This window comes from Nuphar pumila, chromosome 5 (genome assembly GCF_984573655.1).
Source record: "Nuphar pumila chromosome 5, dmNupPumi1.hap1.1, whole genome shotgun sequence".
NCBI lineage: Eukaryota > Viridiplantae > Streptophyta > Magnoliopsida > Nymphaeales > Nymphaeaceae > Nuphar > Nuphar pumila.
The window spans coordinates 136259738-136272740 of record NC_143253.1 but is presented as its reverse complement, the minus strand read 5'-3'; the positions used below and the strand labels follow the sequence as shown (position 1 = coordinate 136272740).

General features: G+C 39.8%; 1 protein-coding gene across 5 annotated transcripts in view; it reads left to right on the top strand.

Moving 5' to 3' along the window:
* LOC149838924 (Chaperone DnaJ-domain superfamily protein) overlaps nucleotides 1–13003 on the top strand; it is a 128564-nt gene that overhangs the window by 34147 nt on the left and 81414 nt on the right. For all 5 annotated transcript variants that reach the window (XM_090006885.1, XM_090006884.1, XM_090006883.1 and 2 more), the window contains exon 5: nucleotides 5717–5800. In XM_090006885.1, the coding sequence (XP_089863011.1) occupies nucleotides 5717–5800 (84 nt within the window). The remainder of the gene's footprint in view (nucleotides 1–5716; nucleotides 5801–13003) is intronic.

The window sequence follows — 13003 nt, the reverse complement described above, 5'->3', positions numbered from 1 at the left end:
ATATATAGCCGAGTCCCCGTGTCCAAATTTTTTGGAATTGCGCCGCACCCGCACCCGCACCCGCACCCGCACCCGCACCCGCACCCGCACCCGCACCCATGTGACATAGATTTTCCAGTTATGTAATCAGTTTTTAGTTACTTTTATATGTTAATCTCATATTTTTAGTACTTATTTGAGATTTTCTATTTCTTATTGGTTGTTATTTCATCAATAAAGCATTTCTTTCTTTATTTGTATTTTTAGATATTTTTTATAACTTTTTTAAAGTTTTCAAAAAAAATATTTGAGGCTTACACTTTACGCCTTGAGGCTTATGCCTCACCTCGGTTTTTGGTTGAGCGCCTCGCTACGCCTCAACGCTTTTCACAACACTGATTTCACGTTAACAGTGAAATCTGGTAAGTTACCAAATCACATTTGCCGGTAACTTACCAGATTTCACTATAACAGTGAAATCTGCAAATACGTTTTAACGTGATCTCCCATAATCACTACCCAATTTACTGTTGTAACTATGTAAAGATAACCTGTAACTGATTATCGTCTCCTGTATCATTTTTTTTACCATTAACAACTGAATGAGAATACAGTGAACTTCACGTCAATACCATTTTATCACTACCTGTACAATACTTATACACCCTTCTTTATTAAAGCATTCTTACACCTTTTTGCAAGGGGCTTTGTGACAGTATCAATAAAGTTCAATTAAGTGCCAAGGTGTACAGATTCCATGTAATTGCTATTTAAAGAGAAAAAAATCAAGATACTGTACCTAAAAAATCTTGTGCTTTTATGAATCACATGATTGAAAGCAATATGAACTATTGGTTGCGAGAGATGAGATTTGTACGTGACACAGGTACCCACTTTGTTTCAGAACCTGATCTTTAGCTATGGTCCACGCTTCTCTGTTCTGCATAAAAAACTTTAAAATGAGTGCTACATCTTGCCATGGAATTGTCGTCGTTGTATGGTCCACTCAGTCAGCATCTCGATCTGTTAAATTGAAAATTTCCTTATTTTTGTGTTTGTGTGTGCACATGTGATGCAGCGAAAAAAAAGACACTGAGACTTCACGATAAGGTTGCCAACGTTGCTACTCATCAAACAGCGAAGAAACCGATGCTGTCATGCTATGGGTAGACGTGATGAGAGGGGTTTTCACGATAACGGTGATGCTGGGAGAATGCGGTATTCTCACGAATACTGGTACCACGCTGTTACTCCTAGATGCAGCAACAGGAAACAGGCTACCCACGTACAGGCCTGTTACTTGATGCAGAGAGGGAACAGGCGTTCACGTGCTGGGGCTCGGCAAATAGGGCTCGACCCTCTTGGTCATGCAATGCACAACACTAAGAAGAAGGCCACCGTAAATGATGTCACTTGATTAGCTTCTGGCGATGCACGGTCGTGCAGTACAAAAAGAAAGATAACGCAGAACACGTGAAACAAGAAGAGACACTCGGAAGAAACCAAAAATGAAGAATCAATTAATAATGTCCACCGACTGAAGCTGTTACAGGGAATGGAAACAAAGACTGACATAAGATAATAAAATATTCAGACTGAAAAGAGAAAAGAACTCAAACACAAAATGACAAGAAACCAAACCATAAAGGATGTGCGGCTGAAGGAAATGAATAACAACGAAAACTATAAAAAAAACAGAAAGGAAAAAGACGGCTGCTGCAATTCTGAAATATTCTTCTCTTCTCCCCACGCAACCCTAAGTTGGGTTATTTAAAAGAGTTTGGCTGGATCCGGGTCTCGGATCCGGACCCAACTCGAAACACGGTTGTGTGCTGTTGGGTATGGGACGTGCTCTGCATCATTCTCCCCAGGTTGAGAAGAAGTCGGCTCTGACGACTTGTTGTCACCACAATATGCATATAAAATCAGAGACATTGACGATAGGCAACATGTAGTGATATTCCTTAACGATTCCAAATTAAAGCCTGTAGATTGGTTTTGAAATTAACCGTCTATACGATCTGCTATGGCACCCCATGGAAGCATAAGCTGAATTTCTGTCCCTCCAGCACGCGGTCTTAAGGGTTTGGCTAGAATACCAACAATACAAGCATGCTTACAAAAAACCGGACCACCTTATGAAAACTTCACTATATCTGCCCCGGATGCACAGTGGCTCTGCTCATCGTTCATAAAGGAATACCCATCCAGGATCTTGTTCCCAAAAGCAATCCCAAACGGAATCAAAAGCTCATGGTAGCTGCTAAACCGAGCAATATCTAGTGATTGCCCAACACAGCCAGATTCGTAAACCTTCATAAATGTTTGGTCAGGTGGGTCAAGTCTCGAATTTTGGAGAATTCCTGGTGAGTCCTCTTGCAATTGTCGTTGTTGCTGGTCACTGAATGGTTGAAACAATTTCTGATGCAAAAGGCGACTCTCAAACTGGTTATCAAACATTGCATAGGCCTCTTGCTGGAGCATCGTGCATCGGGCATCCCTGTGCAGGCTCGCTTCGATGGACTCTGATGGCACGCTCGACAGTTGGAGGTTCGCTGGGCATGGGTCGATTGTCACCGCACTCGGGTGGCCAACCACATCGACGCCCAATCCACCACTCGTTTTCAACGTGGACGTTGGGTGTGTGTTCACCGTCGATTCTAGGACAGCAAGCCGATCTTCAAATCCATCCACACGCTTCGACAGACCGGCTACCTCCTTCTCTAGGCGTAGCATATCTTCTTGCATCTTCGTCACCATGTCGAGCATCCGCTTCATGATCTTCTCTCGTGCCTTTCCGTTTGTAGGACCGTTCCTCGCCCCTTGCGTCATGCCGTTGACGAAGGAGGAGGGGCTGGGATCTGATACCATTTGATGCAGCGAAAAAAGACACTGAGACTTCACGATAAGGTTGCCAACGTTGCTACTCATCAAACAACGAAGAAACCGATGCTGTCACGCTATGGGTAGACGTGATGAGAGGGGTTTTCACAATAACGGTGATGCAGGGAGAATGCGGTATTCTCACGAATACTGGTACCACGCTGTTACTCCTAGATGCAGCAACAGGAAACAAGCTACCCACGTACAGGCCTGTTACTTGATGTAGAGAGGGAACAGGCGTTCACGTGCTGGGGCTCGGCAAATAGGGCTCGACCCTCTTGGTCATGCAATGCACAACACTAAGAAGAAGGCCACCGTAAATGATGTCACTTGATTAGCTTCTGGCGATGCACGGTCGTGCAGTACAAAAAGAAAGATAACGCAGAACACGTGAAACAAGAAGAGAGACACTCAGAAGAAACCAAAAATGAAGAATCAATTAATAATGTCCACCGACTGAAGCTGTTACAGGGAATGGAAACAAAGACTGACAGAAGATAATAAAATATTCAGACTGAAAAGAGAAAAGAACTCAAACACAAAATGACAAGAAACCAAACCATAAAGGATGTGCGGCTGAAGGAAATGAATAACAACGAAAACTATAAAAAAAACAAAAAGGAAAAAGACGGCTGCTGCAATTCTGAAATATTCTTCTCTTCTCCCCACGCAACCCTAAGTTGGGTTATTTAAAAGAGTTTGGCTGGATCCGGGTCTCGGGTCCGGACCCAACTCGAAACACGGTTGTGTGCTGTTGGGTATGGGACGTGCTCTGCATCAACATGTCTGCATGCATGCATATGTGCAGGTGTACATGCATGCATGTTTGTATAATGAACGGTTACTCCCTAGGCAAATCCTTTTTTGGCTTTGGACTCCCCAACTCCTGATTTTGCAGCTGCTCCTGGTCCTGTTAACCATGACAAGAAGCAACAAGTCAAATACTAAGAATTTTCCTTCCATGCTATGTCACATGGATGCGGATGTGGATGCGGACGTGGATGCGGACATGGGGCACGATGCAGATATACTTGGTATGATATGGCAATTTTCAAAAATTAGGATTCGGAGACACGGCCATATATATTATTATATAAATTTATATAATTATATATAGTATATACATATAATATATATTACAACAACAACAACAACAACAACAACAACAACAACAACAACAACAACAACAACTACGCCTTCATCCCAAAACAGTTGGGGTCGGCGATATGAACCAACAAAGAAAATCATTCTGGGTCTTCCACATGAATCCTTCTCCTCTGATCATTTCTATCCAATGTCATGTCCTCGGTGAGGTTCAAAGCATTCATATCCTTTCCTATCATCTCCATCCAAGTCTTCTAGGCCTACCCCGACCTCTTTTAACTAATATATTTTTCCATTTCTCCATCCTTCTAACTGGAGCATCATTAGGCCTTCGCCGAATATGTCCAAACCACCATAAACGATTCTCTCTCATCTTATTTTCAATGGGTGCAACGCCTACCTTCTTACGTATCTCCTCGTTCCGAATCTTATCTTTTATTATATTTCCACACATCCATCTAAGCATACTTATTTCAGCTACACATTTTTTGAATATGATGTCTCTTGGCAGCCCAACATTCCGTACCATATAGTAAAGCGGGCCTAATAGTCGTCCTATAAAACTTTCCCTTCAACCGCAATGGCATTCTACGATCGCACAACACTCCAGTTGCACTTTTCCATCTGGAGTGTTGTGCGATCGTAGAATGCCATTGCGGTTGAAGGGAAAGTTTTATAGGACGACTATATTGGTTCATATTCATAGGGTATGACTAAGTTTTTATGTTGGCTGTCATTGGCCTACCGCAACCCTCCTCCTTTATCCGGGCTTGGGACCGGCAGTGTATAACTAAACAGTTATACACAAGCGGAGTTACATATAATATATATTAAAAATAAAAAAAACTATATTTATAAAATATTTTGATAGTGTCGGACACTCTATCGGGCATGTCGGACACCGCATTGAGCATGTCGGATACAGTGTCGAAGTGTCAGACACCATGTTAGCTATGTTGGACACCATGTCGAACACGCTGACGGTGTCCTATGCGAATCGTAACGTGTCCTGTGTCCGAATCTCTGTCATGTCATATCGATACGCGATTCCCCCCCTAAGTGGTGTGTCCCTGTGACATAGCTTCCATGTCTTTGGAAATTCCAAAGTTTTATCATTATTGTATCAAGAGGTCAAGAAACGCCTACCTATGGCCGCTTGAAGGACAAATAAGTTGCCTGATGAAATTTGTTTAAATCAAAACTCATTGGACTAGCTCATTATACTGTTCTGCTTGGGGCAAATAACAGTTCCATTTTATCAGGCACAAATGTCAGCTGAGGCCAGTCGGTAATCCAGAAAAAGTCATTGACCCTTTTTCCTTTTTTAATCAAATTGCCATTCCTTAAATGGCTGTTGGGATTGTCAGCTTCAAGTTTTCGAAAAGCCAAGTAGGTGCAATCCAGTGTTATTCAAACCTCTTATCTAAGAGTTTGCTCTAAAGAGTTGCCATGTGCATGATTCAATTCCTTGTAACCCTAAAACTTATGTCTAGTTCGTGAACACTACAATCTGAATGTGGTATATGCTACCCTGCAATTCTTAAATCTAAACTCACCTTCCTGTATTTACTAAGCTCCAAACCTCTAGACATTGAGTTATATAGCTTTTTGATAAAGGTATAACAAGATGGTCTTTATTACTTTCCTTCGTGGTTGCATACTTGTAAATTTTGTACTGCACATTGTTCGTGATGCTTGATTTAACTATTATATTATTAGAAATAACAGCAGTGGTTTTTAACCCTTGCAGGGTGCCCATATTCATGTGTAAAGCGATCACCACACGCTTTTTCATTTAATGCTATGACTGGTTCAGCATGTGCATCTTCTCAAGGTCGGATATTTTTTTCCAACCACAATTGAAATACTTCAATGCTTTCTTTTCAAATTATCTAGGAGATACACTAGTGGCTTCATTTGCGGTTTACCATAAGAAATTTGACATCTTTTTTTTTTCATTCTTGGGTTAACCAGAAGTCCCACACAAAGAAGTTCTAGATAAGGAAAAAAAGATCTGACATTATTTGCAACATTTTGTTTTAATAATTTGTTTAACTAGTTCATAAATTCTAATTCTGTTTTTGTCATTTTGTATTAAAAAGTCATGAAAATGTTGCTTGAGTTCATGTGTTCTTAACCCCTCATTGAAATTTAAAAACAATCCAGGGAATCCTTTCTTTTTTCACTTTTTCTTTTTGGGTTTGGCCATATCTCTTGTAATGTTTTTATGTGATTCTTGTCTCTAGGGCACCGTGAAAGGAAATATTATGGGTTTATGAAGAGCAAGAATTTCAACCACACAATCTATGTTATGCACCTAATTCGGTGGAAAAGACAGGACTGCTAGTATGTAATTTAGTAGCTTTGAGGGTGGTCTGAAGTATGTGATAGCAACAAGTATATAAAGTTGAAATGCCTGCTTCTACAATGATTGTTCTGTGGGTGTTGAATGTGGATGACAACTTTTAACTTTACCTTAGGAAGTTTTGGATGATATCAGCACTGGGCTTAGGGATGGAAGTGGACCGGGGCGGGGTTGGGGCACAAGGTTGTTAAACTGTATCTCTCTTATATATATATATTTACATATATATAAAGAGAGATACATATATATGATATATATATATATATATATATATATATGTGTGTGTGTGTGTGTGTGTGTGTGTGTGTGTGTGTGTGTATATGTATCTATCTTAATTTACATGTAAATATATATGTTTCTCTCTCTTCTTGTAAAACCCGCAAGGGTATTATAGTCATTTTCCCTCTTTTGCGCATATTCATAATTATGAATATGCTATAATGTATTTTTGTATTTTTGTATTTTTTGTATTTTTATTTTACCTTTTCTTCTTTTCTTTTTCTTTTTCATTTTCTTTTCGTTTGTTGACTAAAGTCAACTTGGAGGGGGCTCAACACTAGCTGTTGAGCCCCTCCAACGGTTGGAATTCTAACCGTTGGAGGGGCTCCAACAGCTAGTGGAGCCCCTCCAAGGCTTCTTGTTAGCTTATAAATAAGGGAGATCCCCCTTTGTAAAACTTACTTCGTGGAGCTTTTGTTCTCCATTCTTCTCAATAAAGATTTTTTATATTTTATATGCCTTTGTGCATTGAGTTTCTCTATTGTACCTTTTTGTACATTTGTTCTAAGTGTTCTTGTGTCTTTGTGCATATACCTCTTGGTGGTGGTGTGCTTATAGCACACTTTATCTCTTTTTGAGATATTTTCACATGGTATCAGAGCAAGGTTTATAAAGAAGGAGAGCTCGGTGTTTGTGTTATTCTTGAAGGTTGCCTTGAAGAATGTGCCCATCCTTTACCCTATTTTGCTTGGTGAGAAAAGTTCAAAGAAGATCCTTGGTGGTTAGTTTCTCACTTTCTTTTTGAAGACTTTCTCTTTTTTAGTTGTCTCTATGGGTGAAAAGGACTCTAATTTCTCCCTTGGTTTTAAATTAAACGAGTCCAACTACCATGTTTGGGCCGACAACATGGAGGCTCATATTAAGGGGAAAGGCTTTTGGGGATGTGTCAAAGGCACCATTCCCGAACCCGAACCTAAAATCACCATCCTTGAAAAGGGTGAAATTAAGGTTCTTGATGGTGAAGAGAGTGAACAAGCCTTTGGAGAGTACAACAAAAGGCATGAAGAATGGGAAATGAAGAACTACAAGATTCTTTCATGGTTTTTTTCTACCGTTGAAACAAGGATAAATGCAAATATATTGAAATTCAAGAAAGCTTTTCAAGTGTGGGAGTACCTTGAGAGAATGTACACCTCAAGAGACTTATCCCACAAGTATTATCTCCAAAAGAAGGCATTAACCCTCCAACAAGGAGAAATATCTATTAGAGAATACTTTGCCGAATTATCCACCATTTGGGATGAACTTGCTCTTCAAGAACCCAAATGGAGCGGAGAGACGATTGAGTTAAGACATAAACAATTAGAAGATGATCACTTTTTCAATTTCTTAAATGGGCTTAGTCCCGAGTTCTAGCAAACTAGGTCCTCTCTTTTGTCTTCTTTCTCTTCTCCACCTCTAGAAGATGTGCTTACCAAATTGAGTGGAGAAGAAACTAGATTAGGAATGAATAAAACCAATCAAAGTGTGTTGGCTGTTTCTTCTAAAGAAGAAGATGAGGGAGCTTATGTCGTTTCTAGACCGGGGAATAATGTAAAAACTTATAGACCCCCCCATTTCAACAAAAATCAAGGAGGAAGAGAAAATGGTGGACAATATGGTAGAAGAGACTATAGCAAAATCATGTCACTTTTGCAAAGAACCAGGCCATATTAAACCGGTATGTCCAAAGTGGAAAAAGATGGTCGCTATGTAATACCCGAAAAATTTAAAGCGGTTCTATATGGTTTGGGCCTAGGATCCGTTACCCGGATCCAAAAGAAAAATATATAGGGGTATTAAAGTATAATAGTAAATAAATTTGTCGAATCCATCGTTGGACCCAAGTGGATCCAACCCATGGATCCACTGTTATTCACGCGACCCGAATCCACGTTTTTAAAACCTCTGGATCCAAATCGCTACCGGATCCAGTGTCGCGGGTCACGGTTCGGACCCGGACCCGGCCCACACCCTGCAAAAAGAAAAAAAAAATTAAGGGTTAAATGGGCAACCCGATATGGGTTGCCCGATAAAAACATATGGGAAGGGGGAAAACCCCCCTCCCCCGATAAATCGTGTTAGGGTTCAATTGAACCCTAACACATCAAGAGATGGAGAGATGGGGGGAAACACAGCGCAGCCGCTGGGAAGGGGTGGGGTTTCCTTCCTTTTCGGGAGGCCACCCTCCTACAAAGGGGGACCCCCAAACCCCTCTTCCATCCCTCTCTCGCTATCTCTTTTCCCTCTCTCTGTCGATGTCGTCGCCAACAACCTCCCAACAACCAAGCCGTGGTTCCCTGCAACTTTTCCCCTTTGCGAACTCCGGTGACATCACCGCCACCTTCGCTTCCCCTTTCTCCGGCAGCACCACCCGACGACGACCTCCTCTCGTTCCCTTCCATTCTCACACTCGTCGGTGAACATGAGTTCGGCTGCACCCAGATTCACGGCAGAACAAGAGGGGAAATAAGCAAACAAGGTAGGTTTTACTGTTATTACGTATATTTACTAAGTTTCAAGCATCCTTTGGATTTGCCGAAACTCCCAACTCGAAAAAAAATGGGGTTTTTGGGTTGCCGTGAAACCCTAATAAAAAAAAGGATTTGGGGTTTAAGCTACCAAAAATCCATATAGGATTTTCTATTGTCCCAGTTTATCTGTGCGCACTCATACACGATTGTTGCATAAGATCATCCAGGTTGGATTCATCTTAATATGTTCAAGTGACTAGGAAGTATTTGGTTTTTTTTTTTTTTTGGGTTGCTCAATAAAGATTCAGGCCCATTTCTTTTATTCAACTATGTCATCTGTATAGGATGTTGTGTAATCAATGGGTAATACTTGCTGTAAAAGTCTAATTAGTGTTCCTTTTAATTCGATACAAGAGGCCTTTGTTCAATCAGTTATGTGAGTAATTTAATTCAAGTATATGCGTGTAAGAGTGTGGCTTCATAAAATGTTAATTTTCCAGTATTGCTAACTTCTGAAAGTATTAGTTTTAGCTACAGTGTTATGTGACCTTAATAGGTGGATTGTGTTTGATGACTTTCGTTTTTCCTTTTTAGGTTCTGAAAATCTTGCTTTATCAAGGGATAACAAACATTGAACTGTTACTAATTATTCCCTGCTAAAAGAAAAACATGATTGTATGTTTTTGAGAATATGTGTTGTGATTGGAAATAAAACAATGCTTGGTAAGTTCGTTAACTAATTTATAATCGATGATGTATGCACTTAATCAGAACTGTGGGGCTGAGACCGAAAGACAAAATTATTTCTGTTTCTTGCGAAACTGTCCAGTCAGTGTATAAGCATGTACAGGACATACATATACTAATTCCATGTTGAGAACTCTAATTGTTACTATACATACATAGTTGAGTTATGAATAATTAGTGGCACAGGTTAGCATGCTTGTATGCTCTGTATTCATTTTCAATAACTCGATATGCAATTGGTTCTGAAGACAGCCAATGAGCGTTTGAATCTCCTGTAGCTGACTTGATTTTATTTTTGTTAGTAACCACTCAACTAGTGACATATTTTACTGAACATGCCACTGCACTGGAGCCTACAGGTCCAGGTGTTTTGTATGTCCTGACTTTTCTCAGGCACAGATAACTGCATATTCTAAAATTTTTATGCCCAGATTTCTGCGTGGTTTAGAATAGAAGCATGCACATACTGATTGATTGATAGATAATTCTTTTTAGCTTTGGTAGAACAATAACCTGTACACACCTGTCAACCTGTTAGGCTGTACAAGTATATGCCTATCCATATGCAGGACAATATCTACATATATATCTGGATAGTTATAATGGAGATTGCCCATTGTTATATAACCTGAACGGTATATGTGTTATAAGTGGTGAGTACATTGAGCCTTGGCTATAACTTTATGTACACAACCAAATGGATATGCACTTCGCGTTTAAAGTTTCTGCGCATTTTCACAGTACTCACACACTCATTACGCGACATCACTCTTACTGCACATATTGCGGCACGTACACAGAAGTATATTGGTGTTATACATGAAAGAACCCACATATTTTCTGAAACGTTGTCATATAGGGTCATTACTAAATCTCTGAAACTGCGTGTCTGATTTATGCAATGCATATTCCCTAAGTAAATCAACTACTATTATGTGCTAGTTACTTTGAAAAAAAAAAAAAAGGAGAACAAAGTGTGTTCTAATCTTTATTGCCATTAGGAACATGTATATGACATCCTGATTGTAGTGGGAAATATGTGATGCTACATATTTGAGAAACACTATGTTTTACGCTTTAGTGATAGAAGGAATTGTAACTTGATATAGAAATGGGCGTATGTGCAATTTGTTTATATATGAAATTATGTCATGTAAGCTGCTGACATTCAAACCTGGAAATGTCTGAGTTTGACTGCTTTCTGTAGAAGAGCTATGAGACATATTAATGAAATGTCAATTATTGAAATTGTTTGTTGCATGCAGTCAAGTTATGTGAATTGCTTTCCATTGTCCACTGAGAATTCAAAATGAATGATAGGGAGTTTGGGAATCTTGCCTAATTGGGCAATATGGATTGGGTACCTGATGCAGGTACTTTGGTTAATGAGCGTGTACTCAATGTCAACAACATTGGTGAGAAAATTAAAGGTTAATTTCTGTGAGCCTGACTGGTTGAAAGATACTGGGGCATTTGTGTCCGATTGGTTTAAAAGTACTAAAGCATTTAGAATAATGATCATAATACTGATAAGAAACTTAAATTTAATTCTTGTTGCCTGACCGGTTTAAAGGCACTGGGGCATTCGTGCTTGACTGGTTTAAAGGCACCAGAGCACTTTGAGTGGGTTTAAGCAATCAATACAACAACAACAACAACAACAACAACTACGCCTTCATCCCAAAACAATTGGGGTCAGCGATATGAACCAAAAAAGAAATTCATTTTGGGTCTTCCACATGAATCCTTTTCCTCCAATCATTTCTATCCAACGCCATGTCCTCGGTGAGGTTCAAAGCATTCATATCCTTTCCTATCATCTCCATCCAAGTCTTCCTAGGCCTACCCCGACCTCTTTTAACTAATATATTTTCCCATTTCTCCAACCTTCTAACTGGAGCATCATTAGGCCTTCGCCGAATATGTCCAAACCACCGTAAACGATTCTCTCGCATCTTATTTTCAATGGGTGCAACACCTACCTTCTTACGTATCTCTTCGTTCCGAATCTTATCTTTTATTGTATTTCCACACATCCATCTAAGCATCCGCATCTCAGCTACACTCATTTTTTGAATATGATGTCTCTTGGCAGCCCAACATTCCGTACCATATAGTAAAGCGGGTCTAATAGTCGTCCTATAAAACTTTCCCTTCAACCGCAATGGCATTCTACGATCGCACAACACTCCAGTAGCACTTTTCCATTTCATCCACCCAACCTTTATCCTATGATTTACATCTCCATCAATTTCTCCATACTTTTGAATGATGGATCCCAAATATTTGAAATAATCATTCACCGGTATATCTTGCTCACCAAGCTTCACTACACTCCCATCACTACTTCGTTGCTTACTAAACCGACATTCCATATATTCAGTCTTACTCTTACTCAACTTAAAACCTCTAGCTTCCAATGTCTGTCTCCATAATTCTAACTTAGCATTAACCCCAGCTCTAGACTCATCAATCAAAACAATATCATCAGCAAACAACATACACCACGGTACATTTTCTTGAATTGATCTCGTAAGCTCATCCATCACTATCGCAAATAGGAAAGGGCTTAAAGCAGATCCTTGATGTAACCCAACCGTTATCGGAAAATTGGTTGTCACCCCTCCACAAGTGCGGACATTGGTTACTACTCCTTCATACATATCTTTAATTATACTAATGTACTTGAGAGAAACACCTTTCTTCATCATTGTCCACCAGAGAACGTCCCTAGGTACTCTATCGTATGCCTTCTCTAAATCAATAAAAACCATATGCAAATCTTTGTTCCTCTCTCTATATCTTTCAATAAGTTGTCTAAGAAGATGTATAGCTTCCATAGTTGATCTTCCAGGCATAAAACCAAATTGATTCTCCGATATCATGACAACCTTTCTCAACCTAGACTCAATCACCCTCTCCCAAAGTTTCATAGTATGACTCATGAGTTTTATACCACGATAGTTTGTGCAATCTTGTATATCACCCTTATTCTTATATAAAGGCACCAAGGTACTCTTCCTCCACTCATTAGGCATCTTATTTGTTCGCCAAATCAAGTTAAAAAGATTTGTCAACCATTCTAAACCTTTCTCTCCCAAGCATTTCCAAGCCTCGATAGGTATACCATCTGGGCCAACTGCCCTTCTTGATTTCATTTTCTTCAAAGCCTCTGCAATTTCTTTCTTTTGAA